Genomic DNA, 20640 nt, shown 5'->3' with positions numbered 1-20640 from the left:
ATTGGGTCATACTGAAATTTCATAAAGTTTAGGGATCCATATGATTTTATCCCTTCAACCTCATCTCGCAGGGATGCATCCACCGTGACACTACAGTAAGCTACAGTAATTTTTGTTCATACCATCTCGATTTTTACCACAAAAAATTATGAAAAGTTTGTATTTTTACTCCACAGTCATTGCTCATACATTATTTAACAATCATTTACTTAACTATGTCCAAAAACAAAAAAAATCTGAAATTAAGGAAAAAAATTCCATGAGTGATCTAAGTTTGATTCATCAATAAAATTGACCATGGTTTACAAGGAAATGTACAACCATAACCAGTGGCGGATCTAAAAAAATAATTTATCGGGGGATAAATTAGATAATAATAAAATATAAAAAACTAAAATTTTGATTCTTGAATATGTAAAATATTTGCTAATACATTTATAATTATTCTCTACGCATTTTCATATTTTAAAAATGTTATGTAATAGACTCATTATCAATATTCTTAAATTTATTGTTTCTTATATAAAAAACTAAACTATCATTTATCCCATCCGATTCCAAAGATGATTCTTCGGAGTTTCATTATTAAAAACGTTCGTTCTAATATTATTATAGAAACTAGAAGAATTAACCTTATTTTTTATAATAGAAAATATTCTGGGTGGTGGCTTATCATTATTTTTAATTAAAATATAGGTTTTTATAATTCTTAAAAGTAAAAGTTTAAATTTTATGGGAGTTTATATTTTATAGTGACTATTTTAATAAATTTAAAGGGGGCTAATTAGAAAACTAAAAATTTTTCTCTTTTATTTTTAAAATTGTTTTGGCCAGTGGGGGCTTGCTGCATCCGCCCCTGATCATAACCATGAGCTCTGATACCAATTACTGAAATAATTTGAGTTTTATGACCTTAATCTTGCATCTCCAAGTAAACACATATATTAGGTAAAAGTTCTAGATTTACCTTGATTAGTCACATATCCTAGCTTGTTGTTCATCTTTTGTTTCTTGCGCTCAAATCTAGCGTTGTGTTCTTCCAATATGCAGCAATTTTAGCTTCAAATTCAGCTGCAAAATCTAGTTCCTCATGCACTGCACACACACACAATCGGCAAAACGAGAGAAAAGAGAGAGATGCATTGTACTAATGCCCCAGATTAATGAAAAGTAAACTTTCAATGGGCTGAAGTCACTTAAATAATGTCCCTGAGTTCGGAGTACAAAATTGTCTATCTCATTATGAGCTAAAATAACACAATTGAATGTTATAATTATCCATAATATACTACTATATAGGGTATGACAAAATCAGACTTATTAACATAATATTTGATTACTTAATAAATGAGTCTATCAAAATTACTGCTTAATATTGGACATAGTCACGTATTAATCCGGTAAAACGTAAAAAATAATTAAAATAATTTATACCAGTCCACAATATGTGAGAAATAAACCCAACGGTGGGGTGTCACTGGCCACCGGTGACTGAGGCTACACTGATCAGACCTTGTAGAAGCATAAATCTGATATGATTGAAACAAACCCAAAAACTTATTTTAGGCTCAAAGCCTCTCCATTTCAAAGTCCAAATATGACTAACCCCTAAATTCGAAGAAAAAGTGATTAAGGATAAAAGAATGGTGGGGGAAAAATATTGCCGTCGGGTGATCACTGCCAGTGACCTGCTTTCGATGGAACTGTCATCGAACTGCTTCGCATGTTCACAGCTTAGTGATTCTTAGTCGCTTTATTGGAAAATAAAATTACAACCAGGTTGATGCTGTTTTGAAGAAGCTGTTGCATGTTCTTGAAGGTGTGATTTGAATATATTAACATGTGATTGACCTTAAGGGTTAGTTGCATGTTAGAAATTAAAATTAGTTTTAAAAAATAGTTTTTTTTTCACAGCTTTGAAGATGATGGATGGTGTTGAGATTTTGGATAAATTTTATTAAAATTGAAATTGGGTTGATAGATCTCTGTTGAATGTAACTGATAGTTGTTAGTTGTTGAAATCGAATCTTGTAAAATGGTTGATTGTTTTTTTTTGTAAAAAAATTGTAATTGGGTTTTCCATCTGTGATGAAGAAGCATTTTATATAGTCAGAAATCGAATCTTGTAAAATGGTTGAATTTTTTTTTTGGGAAAAAAATTGTAATTGGGTTTTCCAACTATGATGAAGAAGCATGTAGTCAGAACTATAAGTGTGTTTGGGAGTGAGGTGCTGTAATTTTTAAAATGCAGCTGCTGTGAAGTAAAAATTACAGTTGTGGAATAGAAGTTGGGGAAAAAAATTTACTAAACTGTCAAAGCCTATGTACAAGTATTACCAAATATCTTAATAACTAGATTTTGTCAGCCCAGTTATCTCACTACAATCCCAAACGGGCTACATATCTAGGCTGTAAATTACCAGGAAGTTCACGAGACTTATTAATAAACAATAAATTAGTTTCTTCATAAATTCTTATCGAGCAATAAAAATATTGTTGAATATAACGAAGTTAGATGACAATTTAGGAAGCAATCTTGTTGGAGATGCATAGTTTATGATCAAGAATTCAGGATATTATTTATCTCGTGCTAATACCAAACAATAAACAGCAAGTATGAAGAACAGAAGAAAGCGAGTACAACTATATTTCTTATATTACTATTTGCTTCATGGAACAAAATGCTTTCTCTCATGGAACCCTTGTATAATTGTTGTAGCATGAGGAGCAAATGAAAGAAATGGGTTGTGATTGATATTTTTTTTGCGCTTGGAATTAGAACACTATATAGCTACTGCAAGAATAAAATTTTCAATTTTTACTTTTGTTTTTTCTAATGATTTCCAATGTTCGATACGGTCATACTTTGCATTTAAGTGTAAATATGTAAAACCTCAGGGGAGATCCCTGTGCGTAAAGTGAATATGAACACATTATTAACAACACTGTTGTTGTCAGAAAGACGGTAACGAGAAGCAAACGTATAGTAATAAAATTTAGAGTGCTGCTATTAACCCTGAATTTACGCTCCAAAAAATAAAACGCTTTCACTTTTATTTTCACTTTCTACGTGTTGCTTCATTTGCTTTCGGGAGTAAATTCAGGGTGCAATTTCGAGATAAATAGTTTTTTCCTAAAATTTATGAGAGATGAGCAAATTACTGGATGGAAGGAATAGGTGGTCATCTGGTGCGATATTAAACAAAAGGGGAAATATAGTTGAAAAGTGGAGGGTGGCCAAACGAATAATAATGATAGGGAGTGAAGCAGAAACAGTAACCTGGCTGGTGGAGGTAGTTTGTACCGGCGGTTTTGGAGCATCTGATATATAAATAAAAACGATAAATCATCGGAGGCGTTATTATAAGATTTATATCGACCTAATCTACAAAGTCTTCGCACGATTCGTCGGGTTCTTCAATCGTAACTTCTTCACAGACATACCATACCCGCCGATTCCGGTTTTACACCACTTCGCCCGGTCAGCAACTTCTCAAAGATACAACATCGATCAGATAGTCTCCCAATTCGACCCTCACTTTACAGCCTTTACTACTGGCCAAACATATGAGAACCAGTCATTTGATTGTGTCGGCAATTATTCAACCGGGGAAAATTCATTCACATCCCTAGGATTTCACGTAACAGTTTATTTCATCTTTATTTTTTAAATAATAACTCAAAATATTTTTCTATTAACTCACTATTAGTTAAATATCGTTACTTAGTTATTCATTGAGGGTCAAAAAAGATTTTTCATTAAAGAGAAAATTAGAAAGAGTAAATTAAAATTGACATATAACTAAAAATAATATTTATCTAATCCCACTAAACAAGAAATATCGAAAAAGATGAAAACTTCTATTTCAAGTAATTATTTTACACTTCTCTCCATTTTGACGGCATGAAAAACCCTATAAACTCGAGATTTAAAATAAAAAATAATTACAATTTTTATATTCGTATAAATATATTCTCTAATTGCACTGTGAGCTGACTTGAGCAGATAGTGGTAAGGATTTGAGGAGACAATAATGGTCGAAAAAGAGTGGTGTAAAGCTCATAATAAAAATTGGCTGAAGATTAAAAAAATTTTCAGCACATGCAAGCACATAAAAATTAGTTGTATTTTTGAGTTTTTCTTATAATGATTTAAAGATATTGTGGTAATTATAATTTGTTACTTATGATGATTATTCAATAACTATATCAAACTATTTCATCGTTAATTTCATTTAAGAAAAAATTAATAAATTTTGCATATTTTGTAATGTTATTTAATTGTGTAAAAAAATATTTTAATATAATTTGTACCACTTTAATAAAAAAAAATTATTTTGCCCTCAATGAATTACTAGTTAACGGCATTAAACTAATAGTGAGTTAGCGAAAGGATGTTTTAGGCTATTATTTAAAAAATAGGAATGAAATGGACTATTGCATGAAACTCTAGGGATAAAAAGAAAATTTTCCCTTATTTAGCCACCACAGTCGATTGTGTACGGGAGAAATTTTCCAATAAATCAAAAGTATAATATCAATCATACAATAAGTAAATGATACTATTATAATTTTATTTTCAAATATCATAATGTATGTAACAACTATATTAAATTCAATTACACAAGTCATACATGCATCAATAATTATATTACCTTTGATCTATTGTAAAATTTCTGTGTACATATCATTTTTTTTCATAGAGAATATGCGTCTCTCCATCTATCTATGAGGGTTTAATTATTGTGATTTTTGTTAGTGAACTTTATTATGATTTTTTTTTTGGGTAGAATTATGTAGTTGTATTTTACATAATATTCTTTTAAAAAAAATTGAAAGGAAAACAAAAAAAAATGGTTCCCTAATTTTCACTTATTAAATTTGTCTTTTGAAACTAAACATGAAAAACAAATTTAAAAAAGAAAATACACCATGTTTACGATAACTAACGGATTAATAGCCTGTTTGAGAGTGTGGTGAGCTAATTGGACTGCCAAAACCCAGCTACGCGGTTGTTTGGTAACACTTGGAGTTGGACTTTGGCAGCTTAACAAATTTTTTTTACAACTTCTACTTCACAACTGTGGATTTTACTCCACATCATCTACAGCTTAAAAACTACAGCACCTCACTCCCAAACACACCCTAAATCATCAATCAAACAGTGAATAAACTCTTGAATATTTGAAAATTACAAGTAAAATATCCTCCAGAATAAAAATAAAAATAAAAATCATCCTTAACGATCAGCACTATCTGATTACTAGGAAAAACAAACATAAACGAGGCAGATAACCCAGACAAGGGATCTAAGACAACAGCGCTAGGCATTACATAGTTTTCCCACTAACTGTGCAGCAGATGTGCAATCAGAATCTAAACTAACAGCTGAAACAATAGGAATAACCCAAAATTATTGTCATCATTCTGGCCTTGCTTGCTCTATACTGACTTGCTAATCCACCCCGTTTGCTGTGGCAGCTGTATTTACTTTTATTTTTTAATTTTTTTTCCATTTTTTAAAACAGTCTGCAAGTTTTAAATCACCTTAATAGAAAGGATTTTGAATTTTCAGTCTTCAACCTCGGTGTTAAAAACAAAACTTGGAAATATTGTGGTGATATCCCTGTAGGATGACAACAATTAAAATAACATGATCATCAGTTTGGCATGATTTTTAGCATTTATTAGGTCAAAATAGACAGTGTGGATCATAGGTTTAAATTGCAATTAGGCACCCCAATTTTGAGGAAAGAAAAAGCAGATTAAAACGCACAAGCTAATTACGTACGTCAAATATGGAAGAGTCATGTTCTTTAAGAGGGATGGATTTCGAACTGCAAATTCCTTCCATTCTTCTTTATTGATTCTGCCATCCTTATCTATATCAGCATCTGCAAATGTCTGGACAAATGGATGAGGATGCTATAAGTATCAAAATGCCCCAGAAAATGAGCAGCAGAAACAAGGAAAAAAATTAGAAGACCATACTTTATCAATGATGGCTTCAAGAAGATCATCTGGCAATTTTATTTCAGATTCCATCAATATGGCTACTACCATTTGCTTCACCTGAAAACATAGAACAACAAATCATCAGTTATCAGTATTTCAGAACATGAATCACCGATAACAAAATTGGATGAAGTATACTCACTTCCTCTCGCTCAATGTACCCAGTTTGTCTCAGATCATAGAGCCTGAAGGCGACTGCAAGAAACAAAATGAAACGTTTCAATGAACATAATTAATATGGTTGCAGATGATTCCAAAGTTTTTTATCTTGAACTCTTACAATCAATTTTATCTTCTATTGGGGCATAAGGATGGAAGACATTGAGTGCGTGTACAAATTCCTCAAAATCAATGACACCATTTTTCTTTTCATCAAAAAGATCAAAAACCTACAAAAACAAATGCCACATTTTCATACAGTGATGTAATATAAAGAGAAACTTTCTGAAATAACAATTAAACTTCTATCATTTGACTTCAAACCATAAAATACATGCAAATGAATTACAGAAACTTTATTTTGTTATTAAACTCACAAAATCTTGTTAATGTTGATTTCGGACTTCCATTTCTAGATATACACTAAACAAACTCAACAGTGGCCTGGGAGTTATGTGAGTGACACCCTTTACATTTCTCTTGTTCAATAACTGACCCCCAGCTTTCCACCATGTGGGAAGCAATTAAACCAAATAAAAGTCCAATTCATCATAAACACATAGGAGATAGTCCAATAAGATTACCTACCCGGTCCAAAAAGAGATTCTCGCCATATGGAGCTTGGAAGAGTGCCACTTGAAGTTCTTCCTACATGATAACAATCATTTGAAATAGTCATCTCAATATACAAGAAACAAAGCACCATCCTCACTCAAGATGGACGTTAATAAAAACAGTTGAAAGAGTGACAATAAGACGTGCTTTAGATTGCCTATTCAGTGTGGATATCATTTTATGCCTTTTTCTTTTCCAACAATACATACAGCATCATAGACACCCAAATTTTTGGGATAAATTCCCAATGCGGGTAAGAGATAGTGAACCATGGCCCAAGAACCACATTCAAGAGGCACACTCTTTCATTTGGCATACAGATATATACCCAATGTTATATATTTGATTCAACAAATTTGAGTAAAGAGATAGCACCCATTATAGCAACTGCATCAGTGTCATGCAAAAGCACAAAAGGACAATATACAACATACCAATGGTTACCTTTTCACAAGATCACATCTGCCAGATCAACTGTTTCATTGGCTTACTGACGATTATGACACAAGAATTTGGCTTATTGACAATTATGATACAAGAATTTATCACAAATCAATCAGAATCAAAAACCAAATAACAATAGTTGGTCACACTAATTTACATGTCGTAGAACAAAAATACAATAAATAACTAGAAACAATCAGAGCTCACTCTGTCAAAACTACATCAAGGGCCAAACTAGGAACACTTGTAGGAATGGTTTTTGTTGAAGACACATGCAAGGAGATGGTTGCAAAGCTTACCTACCTAAATTGTTGTCCGCCCTTTTTTTGCTTGATAAAAGCCGCCCCCCCCCCCCCCCCCCCAAGTCAATTAGAAACAATATGTTAAGCAGGTTTTGAACCATGAGATATAAAACTGAAGAAATTTCTTAGTTGATCCTAAAATAGAATCATAAAAACAAAATATTTGATGCATTATTCTAACCATCACCGTCTTGAATTCATGCTAACCAATGATCTGGACACCATTAAAAAGTTAATATCAGAACTTCTAAGCTGAAAAATAGAAAAAAACTTAAATTTTATATTTACCTTGTGTATCAAGCCGTCTTTGATAATTGAACAACTGAGATTCTTATACAGCTCGGACAAAGCCTCCAATTCATTAACAGAAACTGCACCATGAGCAATTACACAAAAGTTAGAACTCTCAATCACACGTATAAAAAAAAACACAAACACTTGCACATTCACAATGTTCAAATTTTGTCACTCTATTCTTGACGACATTACACTTTGTTGTTCGGTACAAGTGTCAAAAGAAAACAATTCAAAAAGAAAAATCACTTGCAGCAACTACCAAAAATATAAGTCAACAAGTAAAAATCTCTTTATTTGCTTTTCACAATAGCAGAGCCGCAGCAGAAGCTTATGCAGAGCTTTTTGGCTCAGTAACTTACAACAAAACAGGGAATTCGAAATTTCTCAGCTCCGCAAACAAATTAAAAATCAACATCTGCAATCAGAAACCACAGTCCAAGAAAAAAAGAAATTACATCGAGATTCAGCAGCAAGTCGAGCAAGATCTCCGACGTCAAAGCGGCATTTCTGGACTGGAGGCCGATACCGAAAGCAACTCGCGACGGTGATTACGACGGCTTCTATTATAGCAATCAACGGTATACACGCCGCACAGATCCGCTCTCCGAATGTCAAAGAACTCGATCCCTGCTCAACCACAGATCACCAAAAAAAAAAAAGGAAAAAAGGCAAAAAAAGAAAAAAAAGAAAAATCAAAATGAAATAATAAAATACCAAATTCATGTTAACGTATGTATTTGTACAGACGACGGAGATACGTCATAATCGAAGGCTCTCAAGAAGGATCGGTTGGCGGAAGAATCCATTGAACCGAAGCCGGCAGAAAACAACTCATGAGAACCGCGACTGTTTTTCTTTGAATTTATATTAACTTCTGTCCGTCTCTCTGCTTATTTTTCTGTAGGAAAGGAGCAAGTTGTTGGTGTTCGTGAATATGAAGCGTGTTCAATTGGAAGATTTCATTTTCATATCAACTCAAGACACACTGCAAAATTTATCTATACCTACCCATAGAAATTACATAAAATTTCATCAATCTGTATAACTACACAGATATCATTCATAGATTTGGTATTAAGGCGTTGATTAGACTGGCGAAAACGCCGTCGACGTTACTGGATTTATTGGAAATGATGTTTGAATGAATGTTGGTTTCTCTACTGGTATGAAAATGAAATTTGACAATTAAAAAGAAGAACAGAGCCGGATGATAATATCTTAAATTATTCCATCAGTTTCTTTCTATTTTTGCTTCGAGTCGCTATCAACTATGATAACCCCAGTTTAACTTATAAAATAGGGCAATGATACAGTACAAACTACCGCCGCGCTAATTCATGTACTTAGAATTAAATATTTTTTTTATATGATATATTTTTATTATTTTATATTTTTATTTAATTAATGATATATTAATTTATATAAAATAAATTTATATAAAAATTTATGATTGTATCATTATTCTATAAAATAATACGAAATTAATTGAATGATTAAAAGTTAAATTTATATAGTACTTACCTTAAAGAATTTTACTTAACTAAGTCACTCACTTACAAAGAACACTTTTTTTTTTTCATAAATTACGGGGGGGAAAAAGAAGAAGAAAAAGTTGAAGACCAAGTTTGTTGGACGCATCGATTTGTTAATTGTTGTGGCTAGTAATCACCGACTGCGATCTGCGCGTGTGTTCACTATGAATATTATTTGTGTCTTGCTGTCCGTACGCACTGAAAAGTAAAGATTAATTAATCGTTTAACTCATGTTTACTTTTTTAACATTAAATGATTCAATAATTTTGGCTTTTGTATGCTTGTATCCACCATATCGAACGCGGCAGATCTCCTTTTTATCTTTCAACCCCGTCCCTTTCAAATGGTAGAATCTTGGACAATGGATAGTGCCAACAACCCCGTGATTAAACAATTCATTGACGAGGTCTGCGAACGCAAAAAAACATTGTTGATTTTGTAGATATGAAATTGGCTTTTTTTTTTGGAAAAAAAATAATGAATTATTGTGATAATACCTGGCCCATTCGCGTGACATGGCATGAGATAAAATCAAACAGAGATTTTAACATTACAAGTTATGGCCACCTCTTCGAGCTAAGATCAGAATTTAGGGTAATGGGGATAATTCTATCGTATTCCTACTTTCTGTCGTATCGGTCGGTGGGTGTATATCCTTCACTTTATACTTGTTTCTAGAACGATGTAGAAGTGGATATATGATAACTATTCATTTTCAAATTATGGTCGGGACTGAAAATTTTGGTATTTGCAATGAAGGATTAAATTTGATATATACATACATACACACACGACAACAATAATTTGATTAATTGGTTGGCAAAGATAAGCCATGGATCATTCCAAAAGTTTAATGTCAAAATTTTACTTATGCATTCTCTACCTTTGTATTAACTAAACACTTTTATAATTTGTCGAAATATTTTCATCAGTTAAGTTTCTTTTAAAGTTCTTATGAAAGGGAAACAAAAAGTTATTTATTAAATTGACGAGCTAAAGACAATTTATTCTACTACAAAAAATTAATTTATGAAAGGGAAACAAAAAGAATGTGCAAAAGAAGCAATTTAATCTTTGATATGATGATAATAATTTTACACAAAAAATTAAATAAATAAATTTTCCCTTTAAAAATTAAATCAATTAAATCAATTTATGAAGTACCTAACACCACACGGTCAATTTTACAAAATTCATAAAGGGTAATTTTTGTCCTTTAAGAAGGAAGAACAACAAATGATGATTTAATTACAAAATTCATAAAAAGTTAATTACATAGTCTTTTATGCTCCAGGGGTAAAATTGACCTTTGAGGAATTTTCCGTTACATATTAACTGATTTTTAACGGAATAGTGGGAAAATGCTAACAGTTTAAATGTTTGGTGGTAAATTGATAGTTTTACCAAACCGTAGTACTGACATGATGTGTCAGAATACCTTTAGTGGAAAAATGATAATATCCCTAAAATAAATCCAACTCTTACTACAAAACTTCTTCCCCACCTTTGATTTTGGATCCACTGCACCATACATATTTTATTATGAATAAATTACTTAATCAATATCATGCCTTTAGTCAATATCAGTTTTATCATTGGGAACAAAATGAAATTACTGACTGAGCATTTTCCATCGCCGTAAATGAAAGTGAAAATTAGTTGCCTCTTATTACATGACATTGGCGTCTCATTAGATGACGGTCGAGTTAAATATCTCATCACTGACGAATATTTACAATTCGGGGCTTAGTTATAGTTCTTATTAACAATAGTTATAGGTTTTAGGTCTTTTTAATTAATTAACAATAGTTATAGGTCTTATTATTTGATACAAGAAATCAAAATGTAAATATTATACCACCAGAAATGGAATAGACTTGAATTAATATTTGGTGATAGACCCAAAGTTCAACTCCAACGTCTTCACTAATTTGGCTTAATAAAGCTGTATGTATGGAATAAATAAAACTTCACATGAATTTGAATCAAGGAGTCATGTATTCTTTTGATGATTCAATATTGTATCAAGAAAAAAAAATAAAGATGAATTGCAAATATTCGTAAAAGTGAGAGAATTACAAACAGGATATGATCGTGGGTCGATATATATGGTGTCCTTAAAGGATGAAACAGTGATATATATGAATGCTTAAAGCATTTAATAGATCAATTGATGCAAATATCTTAATTCATGGGAAGTTGAAGTGAAATAATTTGATGTTTCTAAAGAGAACATGTTTGCATGTATGACAAAATATTTTATTTATATTAAATTATTGAATGTAACGCCCTTGGAGAAGCATAGTCTACCAACTAGAAAATGAATTTTAAATACCCTTAAAGAGATAGATGGTGAGAGACAGAGATTCAAATTGCCTTATAAAATAAATATGTGCAATTTAAGAAAGAAGGATCGTTAGCTCTTGCAGAGACATGTATTAAGCTTCGAAAAATCTCATCAGCACATATATTAAAAAATAACAAACTTTTGATTAATTATATGTCCGTACTTTGTGCAAGAGAAAAATAGAAATTGACAAAAGATTGTTGTCAATAAAAGTTTAGCTATTATGATAAAATTTTTAGGATCCCAAATTACAAAATGTGAAGATCACCAAATTATTTGATTCGCCAAAATTGTAAAATATTTGGAGCTGCAGTCCATACCCTCCTGAGGATATAAAATTGATTGGTAAATTTTGAAGAGCTTTGGTCTTCTAGTCCATACACCTGTAGTTGGTATAATTTATTAATAAAATGTAAATTTGAACTATAGTGCATCAAAATTAAATTGAAGAATCTTGTACTTATCCTTTAATGATAAAATGCTTAAAACAATCACTTGAAGTACAAAATCAAAAAGTTTGCATTTTATATATTATTGATAAAGCTATTATCATAAATGTGTCTATTGTAAGAATCTAGACTTGTAAAATATAATCACTTGAGTGAACATTTATTGTAAGTGGAGTATGTCCATTATCCACTTTACTATGTGATTTTATTAAATATTAAAAATTAGATTTGCAATCTTTGCAAAATATGTTGATGATTTCATTTCTTTTAAGAATAAAATTAAAGATGAAATATTTTGAAATGAAATATTTTTTTTCAATTTATGGATTGAAGTTTATCAAGTGGAATGTTAATATTATAGAAATAATAAAATATTTCATATTAAAAAATTGTTCAATTTTAAAGTATAATGTACATGTTGATATTAAAAAGCTTATGAATTCAAATTTTTTTAAGAACAAAATTCATGATGAAAGATCTCAAAATGAAAGAATTTCTTTCAATTTATGGATTGAAATTTATTAAGTAGAATATTGATATTATAGAAATAACTAAAATATTTTATATTAAAAAATTATTCTATTTTAAAATATAATGTATATTTCTTGATCCTGAAGCATCATATTTTATTCCAACTTGTGTGCACAAAAGCAATAGATAAATTGCATTATTACAAATTAAAACATGTTCATCATAAACTTAAAAAACGCCAAAATAGTGTGAGTAGTATATTACATTTTTTCCTTAATATGGATGCTAAAACTTGATTTTATTGAAGAAGATCAACAAAATTATGAAGATATATGCATGGCGATATTCTTAAATCAAGATGATAGTATCTCCAATTTGTTATATGTTTTTAAGCTTTTAAAGATGGTGTTAATCCTGCATATTATTTCACCAACGTATTATTAGTTACAATAAAATATGATCATTGAAGCACCCATATCACTTTGAGCGGGAGTGCACTTATTAAAGGGAGTTATTGATATGGAGGGCTATGTGCAATGAATTCTCTTTCTTTCACTAGGTTGTTATCCCATCGGGTTTTCCTAATAAGGTTGTAATGAGGTAGTTTGTACCTCCTTAAGATACAAATAGATAGTATAATATTTTCGCTTTGCTATTATTTTTTCCATAGGTTTTTACCACCAAATATTTCAATAAGGCATATTCTTAGGTTTTTACTATCAAAGGTTTTAATGACGTATATGCTTAGTAGGTTGAACATCCAAGTGGGAGTGTAATAAAATAATTATTATTTACGTAAATGTTTATCAAAGCAATCTTTTATTTCCCAGAAACAAATGTTAACCTCCTTATAACTCCCATTTTCTCCTTAATTTGGAGATTATTATCTCTTATAGTTATGATATATTACATATCACTTTATAGTTATGTAACCGTAATATGAGGTATTTACTCATTATTTGAATATATATATTAATACCATTATTTGAATATTGAATAAAACTTCTCTTTATACATTGTCTCTCTTATTTATTTTCTCTTTTTCTACTGATATTTCATTATGCTCTTAATTGATAAATAATTTAACAGATAAGATTTTATTTATTTTGTTATTATTATTATTTCATAATAAATTCAGATTAAGAGTCGCTCAATAGCTCTTTATTATAACCGACTTTAATTTTGAAGCGGTTATTCCACCATGGGGATTACGTGTAGGGATGACAAATTGATCTATTCAAATTGGATATCCATATATCCAATTCAATTAGATTGAATAATATCCATCCAAAATCTTCTTAGATATGCATATGAATATTTTTTAAAATATCCAATTAGATATTAGATGGATATGAATATTTAATAAATATCCAAAATTCAGTTAATTTATCTATTTAAAGTTAAAAAAAATTATATTGTTAAACTAAAATGAAAAAAACAAAAACAAATGTCCTAGATTCTAGATTTAGCAAACCCTAAGATTATCAACAACCGCTCATCTCATTCTCTTCTCTTCTCTTTTCTCTCAAGTCACTGGGAAAGGAACAAGAGATCCCAGCTCATAAATCCTCCTCTCCTTTTGAATCCTCATCCATTTCTCAATCGTCCTCGTATAATCACCCTCCCTCCATCTCACCAAATCCATGACCATCACTTCTGTGTTGAAGTGGCAAGGTATTTTCCCTTCGAAAACCCTGGAAAACTCGCTTGGCGCAACGTTTAAGCAGAAGAAGAAAGTGATCGAGCTCTTGAGATTGTCTAAACAGAAGGGTCCGAATAACGAAAATTTTGTAAATGATGATGGTTGTCATTCTGGGGAAGATGACGATGATGAGGAGGTGAGTGGTGTTGACGACTTGTGTTCATCTTCTTGCTCAGAAATGGAAATGAGCTTGTTTAAGGAAACGTTTATCCAGGTTCTAAAATCTACGGCATTCGAGGATAAGAGTCAAGAGGCCTTGCAAGCTGTCTAACGAGGAGTTGCTGCATTTGCTATCTGCAGTTTTATAAAATTGATCTAATTAAATCCAGCCAAATTTGATATTGAAATTTTAATTATTTTATATTATTTTTTTATATAATAAAAATAAAATATTTATAAATATTTATATTTATATGAATAAAATTTATATTCATATCTAATATTAAATATTGGATATGAGTATAAATATATGTATTATAAATAATTATAGATTTGTATTTTATGGATATTTCATCCATAATAAGATATTTACCGTCTCTAATTACGTGGACGGTACGTCATGGTCTGATCCGCTGCAGTGCCACGCTTAACTCTATAAAGTAGAAGCAAAAATAATGACAGTAGAAAGTATAAAGCGGTTATTCTTTTTCAATTTCCACGTCCAATACCAGCGCGTGAACCACGTACCAAAATCTACCCAATCACACACTGCCAAATCCCCACAACTGTGCAATCGACGAATCCGAATCGAACGTTCCTCAACGGCGCTTAAACAACAAAGCCGCACCATTTCTTTGAAAAAAATTCTCTCATTCACGCTACTAGTTTTGACACCTCTCAGATGACGATCCGAGTCGCAACTATTACTCCGAATCAACTCGGAACCTCGGTTAATCAACTGTCCGCTCTCTCCTCAGTATACCAACCGTCAAAGTCTCGCATTCTCCGTATCGATACATTCGCTTTCTCAGAATGTCGTCGTCGTCGTCTCCGTCTGTTACTACTGATGCTGAAACTCTGAAAAGAAATCGAATTCTCTCTAGCAAGCTTTATTTCGATATTCCTATCTTCAAGGTGACAAAATTCGCAATCGTTTTCGTATAGTATGTTGTTAAATTTGATTTTGAATTTGATCTTAATTTTTGAACGAAACAGCTCCCTCTGATATACTCGCCTGACTACGATATTTCGTTTCTTGGCATAGAGAAGCTGTAAGATCCTCCGAATTTCTTTCTTTTGTTCCTGTTTTTTCATTTTAATTTTAATTTTAATTTTTTTTCCTCTTTGCTTCTCTTTACATGTTTTGAGTTAGTTATGTGTTAGTTTTGTAGAATAGTGAAATAATATCCGCTTGTTTATTGGTATTTGGAATGTGTGAATCAAATTACTCTTGGCTTGATATAATAAAATAAATACATACTTATCGTGTTATTGATTACTACTTGACTTTGCAGTTATTACGGCATAAATTTAGCTTAATAATAGCTTGTGTTTGTGCGTTCTGTTCCACACATGTTTGATTTGCTTTGGTCCTGCAAGTTGTTCTAAAGAAACTTCAATTGGTTATCATTGCAAATGTTTGTTTATCACTATGTTAAAACTGGAATATCCTAAAATTTAGTTGACTCTGGACTGAATTTGAGCTAGAAATTTGACTTTTTTCTCAGACTGTTTGTAAAATTTATGCAGGCACCCATTTGATTCTTCCAAATGGGGTCGCATTTGCCAGTTCCTTAGCTCTGAGGGTTTTCTGGATAAAAATTGTATCGTTGAGCCACTAGAAGCTTCCAAGGAAGATCTGCTTGTGGTACTTTCATACCAGATGAGCTCTTAGCTATTAATAATGTGAATCTGCATTAGTAGTTTTACATATATATCTAGAGTCCTTTTCTAGTTCGGATGTTTGCATATATATATATATAATTTTTCTCTAATGATGACATCGTTATTTTAAGAAAGTGAGAATGTCATTAACAGACACAAAAATACAGTCTCCTATATATTAAAATATATGTTTTTTTTTAATATTTTAATAGCGTCCTCGTTTTGTTAAAATGAGGATGTTCTCATAAAGAAGGGGCTAAATATATACATGCACACATATATACATACATACAAATCTGATTCATGAAGGGATAGTAGTAAGCAGTAAATTTGAAGGTCATGTGCAGGAATTTGTTTACTTGGGGTTGATTTTGTTGGGATTTTCAAACTATTCACTAACCCCACCTACAATTCAGTATTACATATACAGTAAAACACGCGGACTCTGTTTGTATGTACATATGACGGTTAATTTTTTTATAGCTGATGCCTTTCATCTGAACTAATAGGTTTTGGAATAGCTGTGCGATACTGCACAACTCAGACTAAGTTGTAATGCTGCTATTCGTGAAAGGATATTATTTTGGTAGCAGTCAATTGTGTGAGTTCTCAATGTGGATGCTGGTCAAAAGACAGCATTCAACTCAAGCCGTAGGCCTTTTGTAGTAACAACTTAAGGGAGCCGTCATTTTACTTTTGAGTTATGCGATTTAAACCTGATTCTCTTTTCAATCAGCTTGTTCTTGTGGGCCTATGTAACACGTCTTTTTCTACCTCTTGTTTTACAAAGGTTTTAAAACTGAAGCTTATTTATTTCCTTCATGTGAAGTTTCTATGCTCAATTATCCTGTTGCATAAGTTGCTTCTTTCTTTGGTATGGGAGAGTGATTAATTTTAAAGAAAGGCGTTTCCAAGTTTTTTTACTGAATTGTATCCTTTTGGATACACTGCATAGTTACTGTCATACAGTAAGTATATCCTTTTGGATACCCTGTGGATATGAATCTATATCCTAAACTTTTTGGTTATCTTTGATCAGGTTCATTCAGAATCATATTTGAAGAGTCTACAGAGCAGTCCAAATGTTTCCATTATAATTGAGGTAAAGCATAGAGCTTTGATTTGCTGTTAATGTTTCCTCAATGATTTAGATGATGGTTTATATTAATTCTATTGAGAAATAATGTCCATGATGTAACTTTGAGGTGAATGACTGAACGTACTTGAAATGCTAAGAAAAGGTAGTGACTGGTGTAATGATGTTTAAAAGAGATCTGAATGAGTTTGGTCCTGATAAGATTGGTTTTATAGAACTCAAAAAGTAACAGGTTGCTTCTGATGTACTTCAATAATTCCAACCAATGATTAGGACTTGAATTCTCTGACGACAAGATTTTTGACTGATCTAGAGTGCTGCAATTTGTAGGTGCCTCCTGTTGCACTATTTCCCAATTGTCTTGTGCAGAGGAAAGTTCTTTATCCATTTCGCAAGCAGGTGAATCATCATCTTTCTTAAAAGTTTACTATCTCCTGGCTCCTAATAATCTACTTTTAGATAGGCTTATTTTTCATTTTTTTCTTTTTTTTCCCCCTCTGTTCAAAATTAACTGCAGGTGGGTGGAACCATATTGGCAGCTAAGCTTGCAAAAGAGCGAGGGTGGGCCATTAATGTTGGAGGAGGATTCCATCACTGCTCTGCTGATGAAGGAGGTGGATTTTGTGCTTATGCAGATATTTCTCTTTGCATACATTATGCCTTTGTTCAACTAAATATATCAAGGTAACAATTAACTTCAGGTCAGGAAAATGGATGTGGCAGTTTAAGTGGCATTTATATCTCAATTGACAGTGCCTGCTTACGCATGGGCTTTTTAACTGCTCGTCATCTTCAAATACAGGGTCATGATAATTGATCTTGATGCACATCAAGGAAATGGTCACGAGAAGGACTTTTCCAGTGACAGTAGGTTGCTTTCATTTGATTGTGCTTTTATTTTTCATTTTTTTCTTTTGGATTTTCAAATGATAACATTTGTCCTAACAGGTCGTGTTTATATTCTGGATATGTTTAACCCTGGAATTTATCCTCGGGTTAGTTACCTACTCCTAGAATTAAATGACTGCTTCTTCTTCTATCTTTGCACTTTTTTGTTGCTCTTTGTTATTAATTTGTAACCAGTATTATCAAAAAATTACCGGTATCATTTGGTAAACATTCTGATTTTTTTATCCTCTCTCGTAAATCCTCTGTTAGGACTATGAGGCAAGACGTTTTATTGATCAGAAGGTCGAAGTAGTGGTAAACAATCAATATACCAGTTAGAAAAGTGAATACTAGTTGTTTTGTTGGCCTGCTAAAATAATTTGTTTTTCCTACATTTCAACAGAGTGGGACAACAACAAATGAGTACTTAAAGAAATTAGATGAAGCACTTGAGGTATATATGTTCAAAACTTTTTCTGTTCACGTGTTTCATCTCCTTTTTTTTCCTAAATCTTTTCATCATTACTGGAAAGAAGATTGTGGATGTCTCCTTTAGGAAATCGTGAGTGACCAGGGCAACACTAATATGCCTTTTCTCAATAGCTTTTGTTGATATATTTCCTTAAGGTAGCTATTGTGAAGCATTTAGGTTTCAACTTATTTAGGCTCTAATGCAGTTTTTCTTTTCTTTTTTTTCTTCTCATTTTCTTCCTGCCATGATTTGTTATTTTGTTTATGCACAACCCAGACATGCAAGCATAGACAAAATTGATGTTCAGAATCTTGTTTACCCACTAGATGCAGAAAGTGTAGCTATTGGGTATGGCCTACGCATTTGCAGTATCTGTATACCCCCAATGCCATTCTCATTGACTTTGAGATTTTTTTTCATATTCCTTCCAGTTCTTATATATAATTACTTCATGCAGTTGCCATTTCATGGATTGACATTGGCGAGGTCTATAAACTTGGATACTTATTGTTAGTTGTACTGAGTTATATCAGAAATACTGCCAGCAATAGTCTCCTCTGGAGCAATGCAACATTGATAGTTTGTGATTTTGGATCAGGTTGCTGGTCATACGTTTGATCCTGAGCTGGTGATTTACAATGCCGGCACTGATATCCTGGAGGGAGATCCACTGGGCATGTTAAAGGTAAAGTGGGGTGTCTGATAATGCTCCCTACTGTGCATTGAAACAAATGAAGTCTTTAGTTTGGGCCATGATGAGGCCTGATTAATGGCTAATCACAAAACGGTGTAGAAGAATCTTCCGGACTAGGAACACTTGTTTGCTCTTTTCCAAATTGAATAACGGATACCATGGTCACAACGGCAAGATAAATGTCATTTGTGAAATCAGCCGTCTATATTATTAGACAGTTTCTGCCAAATATTTCTTAGGGACTAAAGGATATATGTTGTTGTTGGAGTTGCTTCTGCAGATTAGTCCTGATGGGATAGCCGCTAGAGATGAGAAGACCTTCAGGTTTGCTCGATCAAGGAACATTCCCATTGTTATGCTCACATCAGGTCCAATAACTTCTGAAAAAGTTTTGGCACTCTGGTCCATTAGATTTCATGTTTTTGTGTGAGTTTATGCATGCATGTCCTCATGCCTGCATGCAAGAGTGCATATGTGCAACTGTGCTACAAATATTGAGGGAAACTGCTCTTTTCTGCTAGAACCACCTTCTTATTCTCATGTTGTGCTTTGTACTCTCATCAATTTTGTCAGTTGAAGTGTCAGGCCTTTAGATGAGATATCCTTTTTTAAAACACTTCTAGGAAAATGATTTTACAAAAAATATGCATTAAATCAACATGCCCCCTTACTGTTTTTGGATAGTTAAACAATTAACATGAGATCTGCTTTGCTGAGGTGTCTAGGTTGGTCTTAAAAGAAAGTTTATTATTAACTCATTCCATTTTGCAGGGGGTTACATGAAGTCTAGCGCCAGAGTTATAGCAAATTCAGTTGAAAACCTATCAAGAAAGGGCCTGATAAATATGGGGAGGTCACCTGTAAAGATATAAGTGCAATTCAAGTGCCCTTCACTGTGCTTCATGGGTCTTATGGATGCATGCGTTTGTTTATTTTCATGTACATCTGAAATGTTCTACACTACACAGTGATTGTAGCTATGGGTATATATAAGCATCTAAGGAAGCAAAAGATTAAAACAAATGGTGTGAAGGCAGAACGATGAAATACACACACACAGAGGAAAGCCTAGAAGTAATTGTATTAGTGTATGCATGAATCAGTTTTGAAGTTCACGAGTCTTTGTAAATTTTATGGTTTTCAAATGCTATTTAGGTTGCATTTGAGAGTGATGTGTGGCAGTTGGGCTTTCGAAGCCTAAGTGTCGAGGTGTTTAATAACATCTTACAGTTGGGGTTTGGTACAGTGGCGAAGCTAGTATTGTTTTATGGGGTGGGCTATTAGATTTATTTATTTTTTTATAAGTATGAATAAAGTTAAATTTATAAATTA

General features: G+C 32.2%; 2 protein-coding genes across 7 annotated transcripts; one reads left to right on the top strand and one right to left on the bottom strand.

The window, feature by feature from the left end:
• Window positions 1–5150: 5150 nt before the first annotated feature.
• LOC102629757 (calcineurin B-like protein 10) lies at window positions 5151–9100 on the bottom strand. 4 transcript variants are annotated; one of them, XR_370421.4, is made up of 9 exons: window positions 8591–9098; window positions 8288–8459; window positions 7824–7906; window positions 6763–6822; window positions 6296–6404; window positions 6158–6210; window positions 5992–6072; window positions 5792–5894; window positions 5151–5626 (listed from the first exon to the last, which is right to left on the bottom strand). XR_370421.4 is itself a non-coding variant. In XM_006475877.4 (9 exons), exons 1-9 carry the CDS (start codon window positions 8636–8638, stop codon window positions 5572–5574), a joined length of 774 nt encoding a protein of 257 aa, XP_006475940.2. In that variant the 5' UTR covers window positions 8639–9095; the 3' UTR covers window positions 5151–5571. The 4 variants fall into 4 exon arrangements, 3 of the variants coding, with proteins under 3 accessions (XP_006475940.2, XP_006475939.2, XP_006475941.2); XM_006475877.4 differs by having other exon boundaries at window positions 5792–5904; window positions 8591–9095; XM_006475876.4 differs by lacking the exon at window positions 5151–5626 and having other exon boundaries at window positions 5644–5904; window positions 8591–8730; window positions 8841–9099.
• Window positions 9101–14979: 5879 nt separating this feature from the next.
• On the top strand, window positions 14980–20640 carry LOC102630752 (histone deacetylase 2). 3 transcript variants are annotated; one of them, XM_006475879.4, is made up of 13 exons: window positions 15005–15408; window positions 15490–15545; window positions 16024–16141; window positions 17198–17260; window positions 17585–17653; window positions 17772–17938; window positions 18057–18121; window positions 18203–18249; window positions 18413–18457; window positions 18546–18596; window positions 19213–19299; window positions 19589–19676; window positions 20080–20640. In XM_006475879.4, the coding sequence occupies exons 1-13, from the start codon at window positions 15307–15309 to the stop codon at window positions 20178–20180; spliced, it is 1059 nt and encodes a 352-aa protein (XP_006475942.1). In that variant the 5' UTR covers window positions 15005–15306; the 3' UTR covers window positions 20181–20640. The 3 variants fall into 3 exon arrangements, with proteins under 3 accessions (XP_006475943.1, XP_024953406.1, XP_006475942.1); XM_006475880.4 differs by lacking the exon at window positions 19589–19676 and having other exon boundaries at window positions 14980–15408; XM_025097638.2 differs by lacking the exons at window positions 18413–18457; window positions 18546–18596 and having other exon boundaries at window positions 14985–15408.

This window comes from Citrus sinensis, chromosome 1 (genome assembly GCF_022201045.2).
Source record: "Citrus sinensis cultivar Valencia sweet orange chromosome 1, DVS_A1.0, whole genome shotgun sequence".
Lineage (NCBI taxonomy): Eukaryota > Viridiplantae > Streptophyta > Magnoliopsida > Sapindales > Rutaceae > Citrus > Citrus sinensis.
The sequence above is the reverse complement of the archived record's forward strand: the minus strand, read 5'-3'. Positions and strand labels throughout refer to the sequence as shown.

Coding starts and splice junctions, on each gene's coding strand:
- LOC102630752 (XM_006475879.4), top strand. CDS start 15,307: ATGTCGTCGTCGTCGTCTCCGTCTGTTACTACTGATGCTGAAACTCTG. Junction 16,142..17,197: donor CCAAGGAAGATCTGCTTGTG/GTACTTTCATAC, acceptor ATCTTTGATCAG/GTTCATTCAGAATCATATTT. Junction 17,654..17,771: donor TTTATCCATTTCGCAAGCAG/GTGAATCATCAT, acceptor AATTAACTGCAG/GTGGGTGGAACCATATTGGC.
- LOC102629757 (XM_006475876.4), bottom strand. CDS start 8,638: ATGGATTCTTCCGCCAACCGATCCTTCTTGAGAGCCTTCGATTATGAC. Junction 8,460..8,590: donor TGAGAGCCTTCGATTATGAC/GTATCTCCGTCG, acceptor GTGGTTGAGCAG/GGATCGAGTTCTTTGACATT. Junction 6,211..6,295: donor AATAGAAGATAAAATTGATT/GTAAGAGTTCAA, acceptor TGTTTCTTGCAG/TCGCCTTCAGGCTCTATGAT.